We start from the raw sequence: 15386 nt of genomic DNA, 5'->3' as shown, positions 1-15386 counted from the left end.
TTATCTTCTGTTAGTTCAAGGTTTGGCACCTCATCTTGCTTTAACATCCTGAGGATCAAGATATTTCTCTGAAATGTATTCTCTCTGCTTTGCTTATTGACCTGAGTGAAAGCTTCTGGCAGATGCTGCAAGACCAGCCAAGGGCCCTCTGAAGCATTGGTTAACTCTGTGTTAAGGGAATAGCAGCTCCAGGGTTTTGAATTCCCCTCTCTCTGCATCGTGACATCCTCAAAGATGGTGCCCTCAGGCTCAGTGTCACCTTTTCACCTTTCTAATTTTCCCCAGCGGCACTTAGCCCTGAGAATCACTGTGGGCGTCCCAGCATATCTGACTTTGGTTAAACTTGCTGCAAAAGCAAAGCATACAGGGTTTTTGAGATGAAAAAGGCTGTTGAAAAGAAGGATATTAAAACCATAAATTACCTAATTTGTTGAGATTCCCAGGAATCCTATTCAGCAGAAGGTTTTGGGAGTCACAGGCCTTGAGTTTGCTTACTCTTGTTCCAGGCCACATCCCTTATATTTCTTGGTCTAGTCTGAACTTCCTTGCCAAATAGCAAGAGGTAAAATGGTTATGGCAGTTACTCTCAGAAGATAAACATTCCCATGGCCAAATATCTGCATAGCCAGAAGCAGAAATCAATATTAAGCTTCTACAGTAGGGAGCACACAGGTGTTCCCAAAGCCCTTCAGTGGTGGTGGATGCACCTATGGCCACAGGATCTGCTGCATGTCAGCTGCTGAGCTCCCAGAGGATCTCCTCGTGGAACTGTGAGCAGATCAGCAAGTGCTGTGCCACTGCCTGGGTGGAAGCTATTGTTCCAGTGGTGTTTGTCAATGGGCTGCTAGGGAAAGGCAAGCAGCCTTGGGAGGGTATAAATTCCCCAGGCCATACACCAGCTTACCTCCAGCACATGCAGAGCACAAGAGATGAAGCTCCTCATGCCAGCCACACTCATCCTGCTCCTCCTGTGCCCCCCAGGCTCAGGGGTGCGTGGTTACACCTCTGTCCTCTCTGTGCCCAACGGGAGCCACTGGGGCAAGTGGGGCAGCCAGCAGTTCTGCCACCATGGCTATGCAAATGGATTTGCACTTAAGGTAAAATTCTCTCCATTCCCTACCCTCCCTGTCCCTAAGGATTTTCTGCAGATTTTTCCTCTTCTTGAGTATGATGCTCTGTACATAAAGCTATGAGTCTTCTGGCAAATGTTGCCACTGTAGCTACACCAAAAAAGTCTGCGTGTGGCTGATGTTTCAGGGAGAAGTCATGTGGGTGAGAAAATCTGGATTCTGGGAGAGAGGCATTGTCGTGGGGTGACAGCCTTTATCCCAATATCGTGTGTTATGTCTGGCAGCTGTGCCTTTTCCCCCACCCCCCCCCCCCGGCAGTCTGGCTGTGGCGGGATGGGGAAGAGAGGAGGGGGGGGGGTGTGACCAGGCACTTTTGGCTTTTGGCTTTTGGCTTTTGCTGCTTGGCTTTGCTAGCTGCTTGCTTGCTTGCTTGCTTGCTTGCTTTTTGCTTTTGCGCTGTTTTTTTTCCTTTTTCTTTTGTTCTCTCCCTCTCTTTCTTACCCTCCCCTGAAGATACTGGACCGGCTCCGGATTCTGACCTGCGAGCTCCAGGACACCCGAAGCCTGCTAGAGAAGATTCGGCGCCCTCCACAACACAGTCTGGTCCCTTTTCTTTTCTTGTGTTGGGGAGTGTTCTTTTGTTACTTGTAAATAAATAGGTTTTGTTTTCCACTTTGCTCCTCCGAGAAATTCCTTCCTGAACCCGGTGTTGGGGGAGGGGTGGTTGGAGGTTTGTTTTGTTCTGGGGGGCTCCCTCTTGGAGATTTCCCCTAATTTGTCCTAAACCAGGACAATAAATTTTTGGTGCATTGGCCGGGAAACCGGAGGCCAAAAACAGTGGAAAAAAAACCTATAACAATAATATTTTGGTTTTGTTTGTTTTGTGGGCATATTGGTGATTCATAATGTCATTTGGAGTGGAAGCTTGCCGGTTTTTCTGGTCCCTAGGGGCTTTTGAAGTTTTAATACCTTTGTGGTCCCTAGGGTTATTTCCTTACCCCAAAATAGCTCTGATGTTGTCCCTAATAAGTAGCTTTTGTAAGCGGGGGGCACTAACCAGAATAATCATTGTGCTGGCCTTATGTGTGATGATGTGTCGGATAACAGTGCTGGACTTTATTTCAGGAATGTATGGATTGTTGTCATGGCTGTGTACTCAGTTTGTTTGGGGAGAAGAAGAGGAAGGGGCTTTTCAGCCTTTGTCTTCCTTCTTCTCCTACAAATTGTTGACATCTCTATTAGAAAATACTGACTTTCCCCTGAGTTTGAAAGAAACCATCTTTCTGGCATTTAATTTATTAAGCCTTGTCTATACTGTCTGGAGTGTATATAAAATGAAAGCTGAGATTTCTAGAGGGGTTAGAGAGACTCCTGATTCAGGAGTAAAACAAAGCAGGAAAAATCTTGACTGGAGTGGGAAATGGGAGGATATGGGCCAGACTTTAAAGGAATTTTCTGATCCTATAGACTGGGACTTTCCATCTGATCAAATTCAGAATCCAGTCGAGGTGGCAAAGTATTTGAGGGAGAAGTACCATGGTAATACTAAGGAAGGAAGGATTACTGCAGTGAGCTGGGCCTTGGCGTTTGTTTACCGTACTCTGCTAGATACTGTGGAGCAGCAGATAGCAGAAAGGGAACAGGGAGATAAGTTAGTTACTATCCCAGTGACCCAGGCTGCAGCTTACATCCCAGGCTCCAGGCTAGCAGCTGAATCAGACAATAGGCCCCAAACCATGGCTGTTGCAGCTAATACAAGAGGTGGAAAGTGTAAAGGCAAGACCGATCGGAAGGTGGAGGATGATGACGATGATGCAGAAGAAGGACCCTCACCAAAATCAGAGGCCACATCAAGGGGCACAGAATCTGGAGCCAATATTGACTCCTTTTCTCTGAAGGACCTCAGAGGCCTAAGAAAGGATTACAGCCGACAACCTGACGAATCTATTATTAGTTGGTTAGTCCGCCTTTGGGATGCTGCAGGGGAGGTTACGATTTTGGATGGTACTGAAGTGAGGCATTTGGGATCCCTGTCACATGATCCTGCCATCGATCAAGGTGTGATGAGGGGGGCTAACCCTCACAGCCTCTGGGAACGGGTCCTAAGAAGCGTAGCAGAACGGTACCTGTGTACGGATGATCTCTATATGCAGCAGACACGGTGGAAGACCATAGAACAGGGGATCCAACGCCTGAGAGAGATGGCGGTCGCAGAGCTCGTTTTCTCAGATGACACAACAACTAGGAATCCGGACCTGGTACCATGCACTCCGATAATGTGGAGGAAACTTGTGCGACTTGGGCCACCTGAATACGCTTCCGCCCTAGCAATAATGAAGCGAGATGATACATATGAGACTGTGCTCGATATGGCAAAGAAGCTTCGAGCGTACGCAGATGCTGTGCATGGCCCAACTCATGCCAGAATTGCAGCAGTGGAAACCCGACTGCAGAAACTAGAAGACAAAATAGAGGAGAATCATAAGAAACTCCGGGAAGAGATTAAGGAGGACCTTATTGAAATCTCAGCCGTACAAATTAGAAGCCCTGGTGTCCAACGCCGGCACTCCTTTGATGGGGAGAGAAGGTACATCCCACGGGCTGAGTTATGGTTTTTCCTGCGTGAGTCTGGAGAAGACATGAGAAGATGGGATGGAAAACCCACCGCTGCTTTGGCACAACGGGTGCGTGATTTGAAGAGAAGAGAAAGTATAACCAAAAAGATAGCAGCTCCGGTCACTCGTAGCCGAGATGTTAAGTATGATGATGACGATGACATGTCCGATCCCCTTGAAGGAACTTCCAAGGCATATGCCCAAGGAAAGAAGGACAATCTGGCTTAGAGGGGCCCTGCCTCCAGCCAGGAAGAGGCACGGGAGAACCGGGTTTTTTGGAAGGTGTGGATCAGATGGCCTGGCACATCAGAGCCACAAGACTATGAAGCATTGGTTGACACTGGATCACAATGTACCTTAATGCCATCGGAACACGTGGGGACAGAACCTGTTTCCATTGCTGGAGTGACAGGGGGATCACAACAGTTGACGTTGTTGGAAGCTGAGGTGAGCTTGACTGGGAAGGAGTGGCAGGAACATCCAATTGTGACTGGTCCAGAGGCTCCGTGTATTTTGGGCATAGACTTTCTCCGGAATGGCTATTACAAAGATCCTAAGGGATTCAGGTGGGCTTTTGGAATAGCCGCAGTTGAGATAGAGGGTATTAAACAATTGAATACCTTGCCTGGACTATCAGAGGACCCATCTGCAGTAGGACTTTTGAAGGTAGAGGAGCAGCGAGTGCCAGTTGCCACCTCAACAGTGCACCGCAGGCAGTACCGGACGAATCGAGATGCTGTGATCCCCATCCACAAGATGATTCGAGAGCTGGAGAGCCAAGGGGTGGTCAGTAAAACCCACTCACCCTTTAACAGCCCTATCTGACCCGTGCGAAAATCTGACGGAGAGTGGAGATTGACTGTGGACTATCGTGCCTTGAATGAAGTGACTCCACCACTGAGTGCGGCTGTACCGGACATACTGGAACTGCAGTACGAGCTGGAGTCCAAGGCAGCAAAGTGGTACGCGACCATTGATATAGCTAACGCGTTTTTCTCCATCCCTCTGGCAGTAGAATGCAGGCCTCAGTTTGCTTTTACATGGAGGGGAGTGCAGTACACCTGGAACCGATTGCCCCAGGGGTGGAAACACAGTCCTACCATCTGTCATGGACTGATCTAGGCTGCACTAGAAGAGGGTGAGGCTCCAGAACATTTACAATATATTGACGATATCATTGTTTGGGGGAACACGGCAATAGAAGTGTTTGAGAAAGGAGAGAAGATAATTCATATTCTCCTGGACGCCGGATTTGCCATTAAGAAGAGCAAAGTCAAGGGACCTGCCCGAGAAATTCAGTTCTTGGGGGTGAAGTGGCAAGATGGACGGCGTCAGATTCCTGCGGATGTTATTAACAAAATCACTGCTATGTCCCCACCAACTGATAAGAAGGAGACACAGGCTTTCTTAGGTGCTATAGGTTTCTGGAGGATGCACATCCCTGAGTATAGTCAGATTGTGAGACCCCTTTATCTGGTTACCCGCAAGAAGAACGACTTCCATTGGGGCCCTGAGCAGCAGCAAGCTTTTGTCCAGATCAAGCAGGAGATCGCTCATGCTGTAGCCCTTGGTCCAGTCAGGACAGGACCAGATGTGAAGAATGTGCTCTACTCTGCAGCCGGGAGCCATGGTCTGTCCTGGAGCCTTTGGCAAAAGCTACCTGGCGAGACCCGAGGCCGACCATTGGGATTTTGGAGTCGGAGCTACAGGGGGTCTGAAGATAACTATACTCCAACAGAAAAGGAAATCTTGGCCGCCTATGAAGGAGTCCAAGCCGCCTCAGAGGTGATTGGTACAGAGGCACAACTCCTTCTCGCACCCCGACTACCGGTGCTGGGATGGATGTTCAGAGGAAAGGTTCCCTCTACCCACCATGCCACCAGTGCTACTTGGAGTAAGTGGATTGCCCTCATTACGCAGCGCGCTCGGATTGGGAAGTTAAATCGCCCTGGGATTCTAGAAATAATTACAAATTGGCCCGAAGGTGAAAGCTTTAGTGTCGCAGATGAGGAGCAAGAGCCAGTGACCCGGGTTGAGGAAGCTCCGCCATACAATCAGTTGCCAGTAGAAGAAACACGTTACACCCTATTCACTGATGGTTCTTGTCGTGTCATAGGGATGAAACGGAGGTGGAAAGCAGCTGTATGGAGTCCCACTCGACGGGTTGCAGAGGCTACTGAAGGAGAGGGTGAATCCAGTCAATTTGCTGAAATCAAAGCTATTCAACTGGCCCTAGGTATTGCAGAGAGAGAGAGGTGGCCAAGGCTCTATTTGTATACCGATTCTTGGATGGCAGCCAATGCTCTATGGGGATGGCTGAAGAGATGGAAAGAGGCCAACTGGCAGCGCAGAGGAAAACCAATTTGGGCTGCGGAAGAGTGGAAGGATATCGCTACTCGGTTAGAGAAGTTACCTGTGAAGGTTCGCCATGTAGATGCCCATGTCCCCAGAAGTAGAGCTAATGAAGAGCAGCAAAACAACCAGCAAGTACATCAGGCTGCAAAGATAGGGGAGTTGAAGATAGATCTCGACTGGGAGCATAAGGGAGAGTTATTCTTAGCACGATGGGCCCACGATGCCTCAGGCCACCAGGGTAGAGATGCCACCTATAAGTGGGCACGAGACCGAGGGGTGGATCTAACCATGGACAGTATCTCTCAGGTTATTCGTGACTGTGAGACGTGCGCTGCCATTAAGCAGGCCAAGCGACTGAAGCCCCTCTGGTATGCGGGGCGGTGGTCTAAGTACAAATACGGGGAGGCCTGGCAGATTGATTACATCACACTGCCCCAGACACGCCAGGGCAAGCGCTATGTACTAACCATGGTAGAAGCCACCACAGGATGGTTGGAAACCTACCCTGTGTCCCATGCTACAGCCTGTAACACTATCTTGGGCCTTGAGAAGCAGGTCCTTTGGAGGCACGGTACTCCCGAAAGAATTGAGTTGGATAATGGAACTCATTTTAAAAACAATCTTATTAATACTTGGGCTAGGGAACATGGCATCGAGTGGGTATACCATATCCCCTATCATGCACCAGCTGCAGGGAAGGTGGAAAGGTACAATGGATTGTTAAAAACCACCTTAAAGGCATTGGGAGGGGGGTCTTTAAAAAACTGGGAGCAGCATTTGGCAAAGGCTACCTGGTTAGTTAACACTCGAGGTTCCACCAACTGAGCGGGTCCTGCTCAGTCTGAGCTCCTTAATATAGTAGATGGGGATAAAGCCCCAGTGGCCCATGTCAGAGGTTTGTTGGGAAAGACAGTATGGATCAACCCTGCCTCGAGTACAGACAAACCCATCCGTGGGATTGTCTTTGCTCAAGGACCAGGTAATACATGGTGGATAATGCAGAAAGATGGAACAACACGGTGTGTACCTCAGGGAGACCTGATTGTGGGATGAGACTCATATATGACTGTCATTGTTTGTTGAATGTGAGACAGAAGGAAACTGTAAGTGTCAAAGGTTTGAGCAAGTAAGATGAGAGGAATGCGTAAGTGTCAAAAGGTGTGAGTAAGTGAAATGAATGTTTTTTATTGTATGTTCACGATATGGGATAAGGGGTGGAGTGTCGTGGGGTGACAGCCTTTATCCCAATATCGTGTGTTATGTCTGGCAGCTGTGCCTTTTCCCCCACCCCCCCCCCCCCCCCGGCAGTCTGGCTGTGGCGGGATGGGGAAGAGAGGAGGGGGGGGGTGTGACCAGGCACTTTTGGCTTTTGGCTTTTGGCTTTTGCTGCTTGGCTTTGCTAGCTGCTTGCTTGCTTGCTTGCTTGCTTGCTTTTTGCTTTTGCGCTGTTTTTTTTCCTTTTTCTTTTGTTCTCTCCCTCTCTTTCTTACCCTCCCCTGAAGATACTGGACCGGCTCCGGATTCTGACCTGCGAGCTCCAGGACACCCGAAGCCTGCTAGAGAAGATTCGGCGCCCTCCACAACACAGTCTGGTCCCTTTTCTTTTCTTGTGTTGGGGAGTGTTCTTTTGTTACTTGTAAATAAATAGGTTTTGTTTTCCACTTTGCTCCTCCGAGAAATTCCTTCCCGAACCCGGTGTTGGGGGAGGGGTGGTTGGAGGTTTGTTTTGTTCTGGGGGGCTCCCTCTTGGAGATTTCCCCTAATTTGTCCTAAACCAGGACAGGCATCCACCACCAGTGTCTCTCCTGAGACTCTGCCTTACCTGTTGGGTCAGAAATAGAAAACACAAAGAACATGTTACAAGGGTTAAGTGGTTTCCCAGTGACAGCTGTCTTTTCCAATGTGCTTCCCAAGACATTTTCTCTTTCCCATTACAGAAAGGAGGTGGGACTGTTTACAACAGGTATGTAAAGGACTTTTCCTGGGTCCTTTTCCCCTTGCCTTTACCTCTGTCCCTGTGTGACTTCTATTGCAGGTGGAGCCTGACCAGTTTGGAAGTGATGACACGGCTCTGAATGGCATACGCCTGCATTGTCAGGATGACTCAATCACCATCGAGTCCTTGGTGGGGGAGTAAGTGACACTGTGGTTTCTCTCCTGTTTGTCATTTCCAGCTCACAAACCACCCATGGCTGTGACAATTTGCAGGGGTCTCTTCTCTCTGACTTGCTGTATTCATAGTGCTGTAGTGTAGTGAATTAAAACAAGTGGTTAGGGGTTGTTTTTCATTAATTTTGAGGGTTTTAAAACTGGGTTTAATAACTTTAACTTAGGTTAAAGTAACTTAACTTTACTACTTTTTGTTTGCCCTTGGATTTCCTGCAGAGCACTGTGAACACCAGGGTCAGAGTCTTTCTTTGGAAGGGTTTCCAAGCATGCATTTGGAAACTGCCAGGTCCAAGCCTGCAGGGAACAGTGCTGCACCTCTGGCTGCTCTCCTGGCTGCCTGCTGTGTACCTGTCACACACGTCAGGGATGCATCATAAAACCTATGCTCAGACTGCCTTTGGAATTTCCACCAGAACCATAAATATCTCAGGTTTCCTGGTGTTTTTCTGATGAGATATCAATGAAGAGAAAAGAACATCTTTGGAAGGCAAGGAAAACAAAATTAGAAAGTAAGGGGCCCCAGACTGCAGCAGGATGCTGTGTCAGAGAAGTATTAAGTTTCTGAGCAGCATGACAAGCAGAAGGAGCATTTCCCAGCAGCTCACAGAACCCAGACATTTTTCCATTTGCTTTCTGTCAGGTGGGGCTCCTGGACCAGCTTCCAAGTTTGCCCTGGAGGCTACCTGATCTCCTTTTCACTGAGAACAGAGAAGTCCCAAGGAGCAGGTGATGACACAGCAGCCAACAACATCCAGTTCAGATGCTCAGACGAAGCTGTGCTGGTTGGTGATGGACTCTCCTGGGGCAGCTTTGGCCCATGGACCAACAGTTGCAAGATATGTGGTCTCCAGACCAAGGTAGAGCCCCCACAGGGACTTCAGGATGACACAGCACTCAATGATGTGAAGTTCTTCTGCTGCAAATGAGCACTTGCTCCCGGTTCCTCACTGCCCACACATCCCATATCCCACAGCAAGTGAAGTGACAGTAGGGCTTTGCTCTAGCTTTATCCTGGGATGTGCACATGATGTTTTGACTGCTTGCATCTTGCTGTTCTGGCCAATGCCTCAGGTGATGATGTCTTTTACAGCTACTGCTAAGTTAGCATAGCCAAATCATTGCATCATGCATTGCTGGTATGTTGCTGTGAAAATGCTCAATCTCTAGCAACTGCTCAGAGCTTACAGATTTCCCAACTTTCTTTTTCTCTGACTGGCCAGTTTCTTTGAGGTTTGATCTGCCCATTTTTCCCTTATTTGAAGTAATACTTGATCTGTTGATATGACAAACAGGGAAGAATGGGTATTTGAGTGCATTTGAAGCTTCTGACCAAAGCCAAAATGAGTAATGGGAGACAAGCAGGGTGAAACAGAAGTTTGGGTAGGCTCATGAGAAGCATCAAAGGGTTGCTGTCATTTCTCACTCCTAGCTTGAATTGCCTCAAGATTTGTACATGTTTTTTGCAAGCAATCTGTTAGCTCCTGCCTGATCTCCTGCCTTAGGAAACATGACTAGAAAGTGTGTTTGCACTGTGCATTCCTCTGTGTGGCACTGAACCACCTGGTGGGTGCAGCTCCCCAGGCCTCCTGAGCTGCTGCTTTGCAGTGTGCTTTGCTGGCTCACCTGGCTGCTAGTGCAAAACATTCTCGTGGACTTGGATTTTGTTTGTTGCCTCTGGGCTTCACGCTTTAAATAGAATGGGGGAGAATCCAAACTAAAAATAAACTCTATGACATTCATCCATTTTTTATGGTCCAATTTCCTGGTTAAGCTGAAAGTCATTACCTTGTCCTGATATGCTAGATGTAAAGAATGTACTCTCAGTTCAGGGAAAAAGAATGTTTGGAGATCATTATCACGCTCAATCAAGACACCAAGCCTCTCTGGCAAGAGGTTGAGAAGACTTGCTGCCTCTCTGGGCACCTCCTAGGAAGTGTAGCTGTTGCTTTTCCTCAAAGCAATGCATTATGCATCTTTGTGTGCTTGAAAAAAAGGTAGGGGCATGGTGTTGGCATTTGCCAGGTGACTGCTGGGGTTGGGCTGTGGGATGTTGTGTCTGGGACCGCAGCCACGTGGAGCAGCTCAGAGCTGATGGTGGAGGTTCCTTCTGCCAGTTCACAGCCTCTCCTCAGCACACACATGGCAGCCATCTCCACTCTGGCTCTTCAGGCACACAAATTTTTCTTACTGTTGCTTACCTCAAAAAGTACTTCAATAATAACTGTATTTCCTTCCACTGGAGCATTTCAGCAAAGCTTCCATAGTGCAAGAAGAATCTCAGAAAAATTCTTGCATTTGAATGATTTTATTTAAAAAAAATTAATATGAAATTTTCTAATCAGACCTCCTGCTGCAAATTTTCATAGTTCAAATTTGTTTAATCTCAGGATTTGACTTATTTCTTAACATTTGGTATTTCTAAGTGATCCTTTAAATGCTTTCTCTCTTCCTCTTGATTGCAGACATTTTAAGTGTGCAAATGCTTTATTAAAGAAATGCTTACTTTGTAAAACCAACCCAGTCATCACTTGAAATACTGATTATTAGCTTCAAGGAACTGTTTTGTAGCTTCCATCTCAATTTAGCAGTTTCTGAAAAAATCCTTATTTATCATATATTCAGCTCTCTCTAAACATGTAAATCCCTCAGCTCTAGCAATTAGCCAAAAAAAAGCAAAACAAATTCTCCCCCCCGCTGCCAAAAAAAAAAAAAAAACCCAACAAAAACAACCACAAAATCACAACCTCTTTTTAACAAGGGGAACCAACCTAAACTAAAACTAAATTCTGATGCTATCAGAGTTAACCGGAGTTAGCGGTGTTCACACCATATCCTAACTTCCAAAATTACTATTTTCAAGCCCCACAAGAGTACATATTTTAGTTTGCATCTAGTTGCTTGGCTTTCATTTTCCTGTGAAACAGGAATAATTTCAGCTTGCAGGCTGACATCCAGTGTAATTAGTGAGGCAAAATTAGTGAGGCAATATTTGGGGGACATAAAAGTAAAAATAGCTGCACTGATCTAAGCAAAACAGGCTTAATTTGATGAAAGTGAGCAGAAATCGTGGTGATGCAATTATCTGTATCATCTTCCAAAGCTTGGGAATCCCCTTGCTGAGGCAGAGGCAGCTCCATGCACTTCACAGAAGTCTTAGGCGGCCAACTGCTGGTCACCTTCCACCAGAGCACGTTGGACAAGCACAAACCATCAAGTATTAGTACTACAACACCCTGGGATCAGTGTCACCAGCAAGTCTGGCAACAGGACATTCCAAGTGCTTTTGTTTTAGCATGTGAGTAAGTCGTGGTTTTTGGAAAGATATAGTGAGCGAACCTGTGTCATTTGTGCAGCCAATTATGTGAGGGAAAAGGGGCCAGGTAGTTCATCATCTCCATATAGAGAAAATTTCCACGAGAGTTAATTTTTGGAATGACCAATGCCACTGAGCTGAAGTGCTTGAAAGAAGGAATGGCATTTCTTTTGAGTGACTTGTTCAAGAAGCATTCTTATATATGTGTATGCACATGTAAATGTAGATGATGGAAAGCTGGAGCTTCATATTGTGCATTTCTTCTCCAGAGGGTAATTCAGGCTGGAAGACTCTGATCATCTGCTCTTTCTTTGCAAATGAATGATTCAGTTAAATTTTGAGGTTTCGCTGTGGGAAGAATTATTCACAGCGCCAGCAAAACTGACCTTCTATGCTTTCCTGTTGTGCCAGGTGTGACACAGCTTCCTAATGGAGTGTGAATACACACTCCAAATGAGAGCTGTTCCAAGAAATGTTTGGAAAACAGAATACCATCTTCTCCTCACATAATTTCTCATGTACTTATCAGCAACTTGAAAATTGAATGGCTATTTTTTTATCATCTGAATATTGATGAACCAGCTGGATCTCCTCTGATGGTCCACTTGCAAAACATGGATCATACACAAACTAGAAAGTAGATCTCAGGCATTTACTTCCCTCAGAGTGGAGAAATCACTCTTATACCAGAAATGAAGGTATAAAATCATCATCTAAGTGTGCTGGAGCTGGTGTGGCTGAAAATGTGCACGGCTGGAATCTGTGAGTGGCTACATCTGCATGACTCAAGAAAGTGACTGTGTGTCTCTGGCACATCTACAAGTCAGGAATATGTTGCTAAAGAACTAACACATAGTCCCTGTGGAATATTGGTGGACTAGTGGCAACACCAAGGACCAAGCAAGACTTATCCCTGAATCGACTGATAACATGGCAATTTTGGATCTGGAGCATGAGTAGGCTTGGGGATGGCAAGGAGTTTTCCACTGATCCATGCATACATGGTACAGCTCCCAGGGAGACTGGCAGAAGCAGCAGACCTGGAGCTTTCCCAAAGTGAATTTTAAAAGCCAATTCTATTGAATAGGACTGAATCAGACCAAGACCAGACCTGCTGTTAGTGGTGCTCCACTGAACCAAGCTTTGAGTCTGCCTCTGAGAAAGATGACCATAGAAATCCTAGCCTTCATGGCCATATTGTTCCTGTTGCACAAGGAAAATAGAGATTCCATAAATCAAAAATGCTCTGAGGCTTAAGGCTCTGAGGCTTGTTAATTTTTGTGAGATGCAGGGGAAACACCTGAAGATGCTTTAGCTGCATTTCATTGTTAATACTATACAAGATGAAGGCATCATGCAGCTCATGCTCAACCTGTCATTGTTAGCAAGTTTTCCAGCCCCATAAAATCAACCCTCATTAACTAGTGTGAATGCCAATGAAGAAACAACTAAAACCACCTGGTTTTGAATTTTCTGAGTATCATTACTTGGAAATTTTTTACAGAATGTGAGGAGGAAAGAACATTAACCCCTGGATCATGAAAAGAAAAGTGTCAGGACTCTGGAGAGGTGATTCATGAAGGATTGAATTCTGGCTTCCATTCTCCCCACAACACTGTGGGCATGCCTGGGTCCTGCAGGACTGAATATATATGGTATTGGGCTTGAACCCTTACTTTTTGTCTGAGGAGCTGTTGTGCGGCTTGTACCTGCCTGCTCTGTCTTCATCTCTCTAGAAAGGGAGCCTTCCCAAGGCAGTCCAGGCTACAGAAAGTAATGTTGGAAGTTGTTGTCCTGGCAGGAAGAAGGAGTAGCTGGCTCAGTGAGAGCTGGGGGAACGCATGAGCTGTCTGGCAATGCATAAACACGATTAGCAGCAAGGCAGCAACACCAGATATATGGAAAACATATTGCTCCTGGGCAGATAATGTAAAATCTTTATTAGAGACTTTTGCATTTGGTGTATTTTTCCTGAACTTTCCATGTTCTACTGGAGCAAAACTGGGTAAACATCAGTCACCTCATAACCCCTTCCAACACAGACTGATTCTGCACTCCTTGCTAAGGCTTGGTGGCTTTGGCACAGGCCACCTATCTGGGTGACATTTGGCTCCACTAGCACCTGGGCCTCTCCAACAGAGAGGCTTTTCTGAAATCCCAACAGAGATTTCTTTTTGATCACTCAAAACCAGTTCAACAGTAGCAATGGGGTAATGGCAGTTTGATGCACTTCTTAATGAACATAAACCAGCAAAATGGACATCAATGACCTCTTCAGTGCTGTGTAGAAAAGGGAAAAAGTGACAGTGCCACAGGAAGATGTGCAGGAGTTTATTAATTCAGTTTGTGAAAAAGAACATTTTCAGAGGGGACAGGACAGTATGAGAGGTCAAGTTACTGTGGGAGTCATTTCAGGATCAGTCCTGAAGAGGCCCAAGACATCCCCTTTGTGTTTCTGCTGTTCTCTTTCTCAGGGGGAGCATTCTGCTGCTGTCCGTGAATGACTTAGAAGCCCATGGACAGAACTGTACATCACTGCTTCATTGAAATCCAGAAAGGGCCACTCTTACCCTGAAGGAGTCTCTTCATGCATTCAAAAATAATTTAACCAATTTCACTTTTGCAAGTAGTAAAAGTAGATTAAAAGATTAATTCCCCAATCTGATGTTGTGCCTAGAATGGCCTTCAATCCTTGTACCAATTTTTATGTCAGTGAACTTTTTATAGTGAGATAACCAAAAGTAATTTAAAAAGCAACTTTCTGTCTCAGCTTTTGCCACTTATCAAATAAGACCACATTTAGTAATTCTAGTTTATTGCTATAGAATCCACAACATGGCTAGAAGTGCTGTCAATTGAAAACATGAAATAGATTCTAAAAGTTGATTTGAACATGTTCTTTTCTGAGGAGAAAACACAAAAATAAATTTTGTCTCCATCTAGCTACATTGTTTGTACTTCACTGTGACAGCAACTTCTGCGTGCTTGCTGGCAAGAGCAGTGTCAAGGGGACAAAGCTTTTCTACTTTTAAAGGACACTTTCATCTCAGGAAAAGTATTACCTAATGAAGAAAATATTACTTCTATGTCCAGGTTTTTTCAAACAAATATCTGGGAACACATCAGTGTTTATGGAAAAAACATAACTGGGTTTCTCCTCTGGGTCATGCTAGTGAAGTTGCACATCTCTGAAGTAGGGGAGAAGTAAGAAAGACATAAACTTAGGAATCATTACTGTATAAACAACCTGATGAAAAATTTCCTTTCAAGTCCAACCAAATGACTGCAACTTTCCATGTGCAATTATAACACCCATGCTGCGGTGCTAAGTAGTTATCCAGCAGTACCTGCTGAGTCTCACTCCTATTAGAGGTGTAAGAAATCCACTGGTGTCCTCCTGGGCTTTAAAACCCAGCTGGAAGTTTATCAATGGGTTACCTCAGAAGTGGCTCACCTTGAATGAGATACAGTGTCACGCTCTTGCTTGTTAAGCAGGCTTTTATATAAGTGTTATGGTTCCCATAGAAACATAACTAAATCTTTCCTCCAGCATAATCCCCAAAAGCTTTCACAGACCGGGAAAATACACAGTGAACAGTCAAATCATTTTTTATGCTGACAAAAAGAATGCCACAGTTGTCACCCAGTCAGGTTTCTCACATGGGGCAAAATAAGTTTAAATCCCACACAGCAGAATTGCCTTGCAGCATTCAGACATTTTCTGGAATCCCATTTCCCTGCAAGTTCAGTTTTAAAAAGCTCTAGAGAAACCTTGCAGAACTGAGCTATAGGTGGGAAAGACCTTAATTGTGCTTCCCAAAGCATGTTGGTGAGTGCAAAACCCACGAGAACAGAAAACAATAA

The 15386-nt window shown here is 45.8% G+C and overlaps 1 protein-coding gene across 1 annotated transcript; it reads left to right on the top strand.

The window, feature by feature from the left end:
* Positions 1–929: 929 nt before the first annotated feature.
* LOC102066772 (vitelline membrane outer layer protein 1-like) lies at positions 930–10060 on the top strand. Its single transcript, XM_005482564.2, has 3 exons — positions 930–1097; positions 8076–8173; positions 8850–10060. Exons 1-3 carry the CDS (start codon positions 930–932, stop codon positions 9133–9135), a joined length of 552 nt encoding a protein of 183 aa, XP_005482621.2. The 3' UTR covers positions 9136–10060.
* The last annotated feature ends 5326 nt before the right edge of the window (positions 10061–15386 follow it).

This window comes from Zonotrichia albicollis, chromosome 2 (assembly GCF_047830755.1).
Source record: "Zonotrichia albicollis isolate bZonAlb1 chromosome 2, bZonAlb1.hap1, whole genome shotgun sequence".
Classification (NCBI taxonomy): Eukaryota; Metazoa; Chordata; class Aves; order Passeriformes; family Passerellidae; genus Zonotrichia; species Zonotrichia albicollis.
This window is presented reverse-complemented; position numbering and strand designations above follow the sequence as displayed.

Coding starts and splice junctions, on each gene's coding strand:
- LOC102066772 (XM_005482564.2), top strand. CDS start 930: ATGAAGCTCCTCATGCCAGCCACACTCATCCTGCTCCTCCTGTGCCCC. Junction 1,098..8,075: donor CAAATGGATTTGCACTTAAG/GTAAAATTCTCT, acceptor CTTCTATTGCAG/GTGGAGCCTGACCAGTTTGG. Junction 8,174..8,849: donor ATCGAGTCCTTGGTGGGGGA/GTAAGTGACACT, acceptor GCTTTCTGTCAG/GTGGGGCTCCTGGACCAGCT.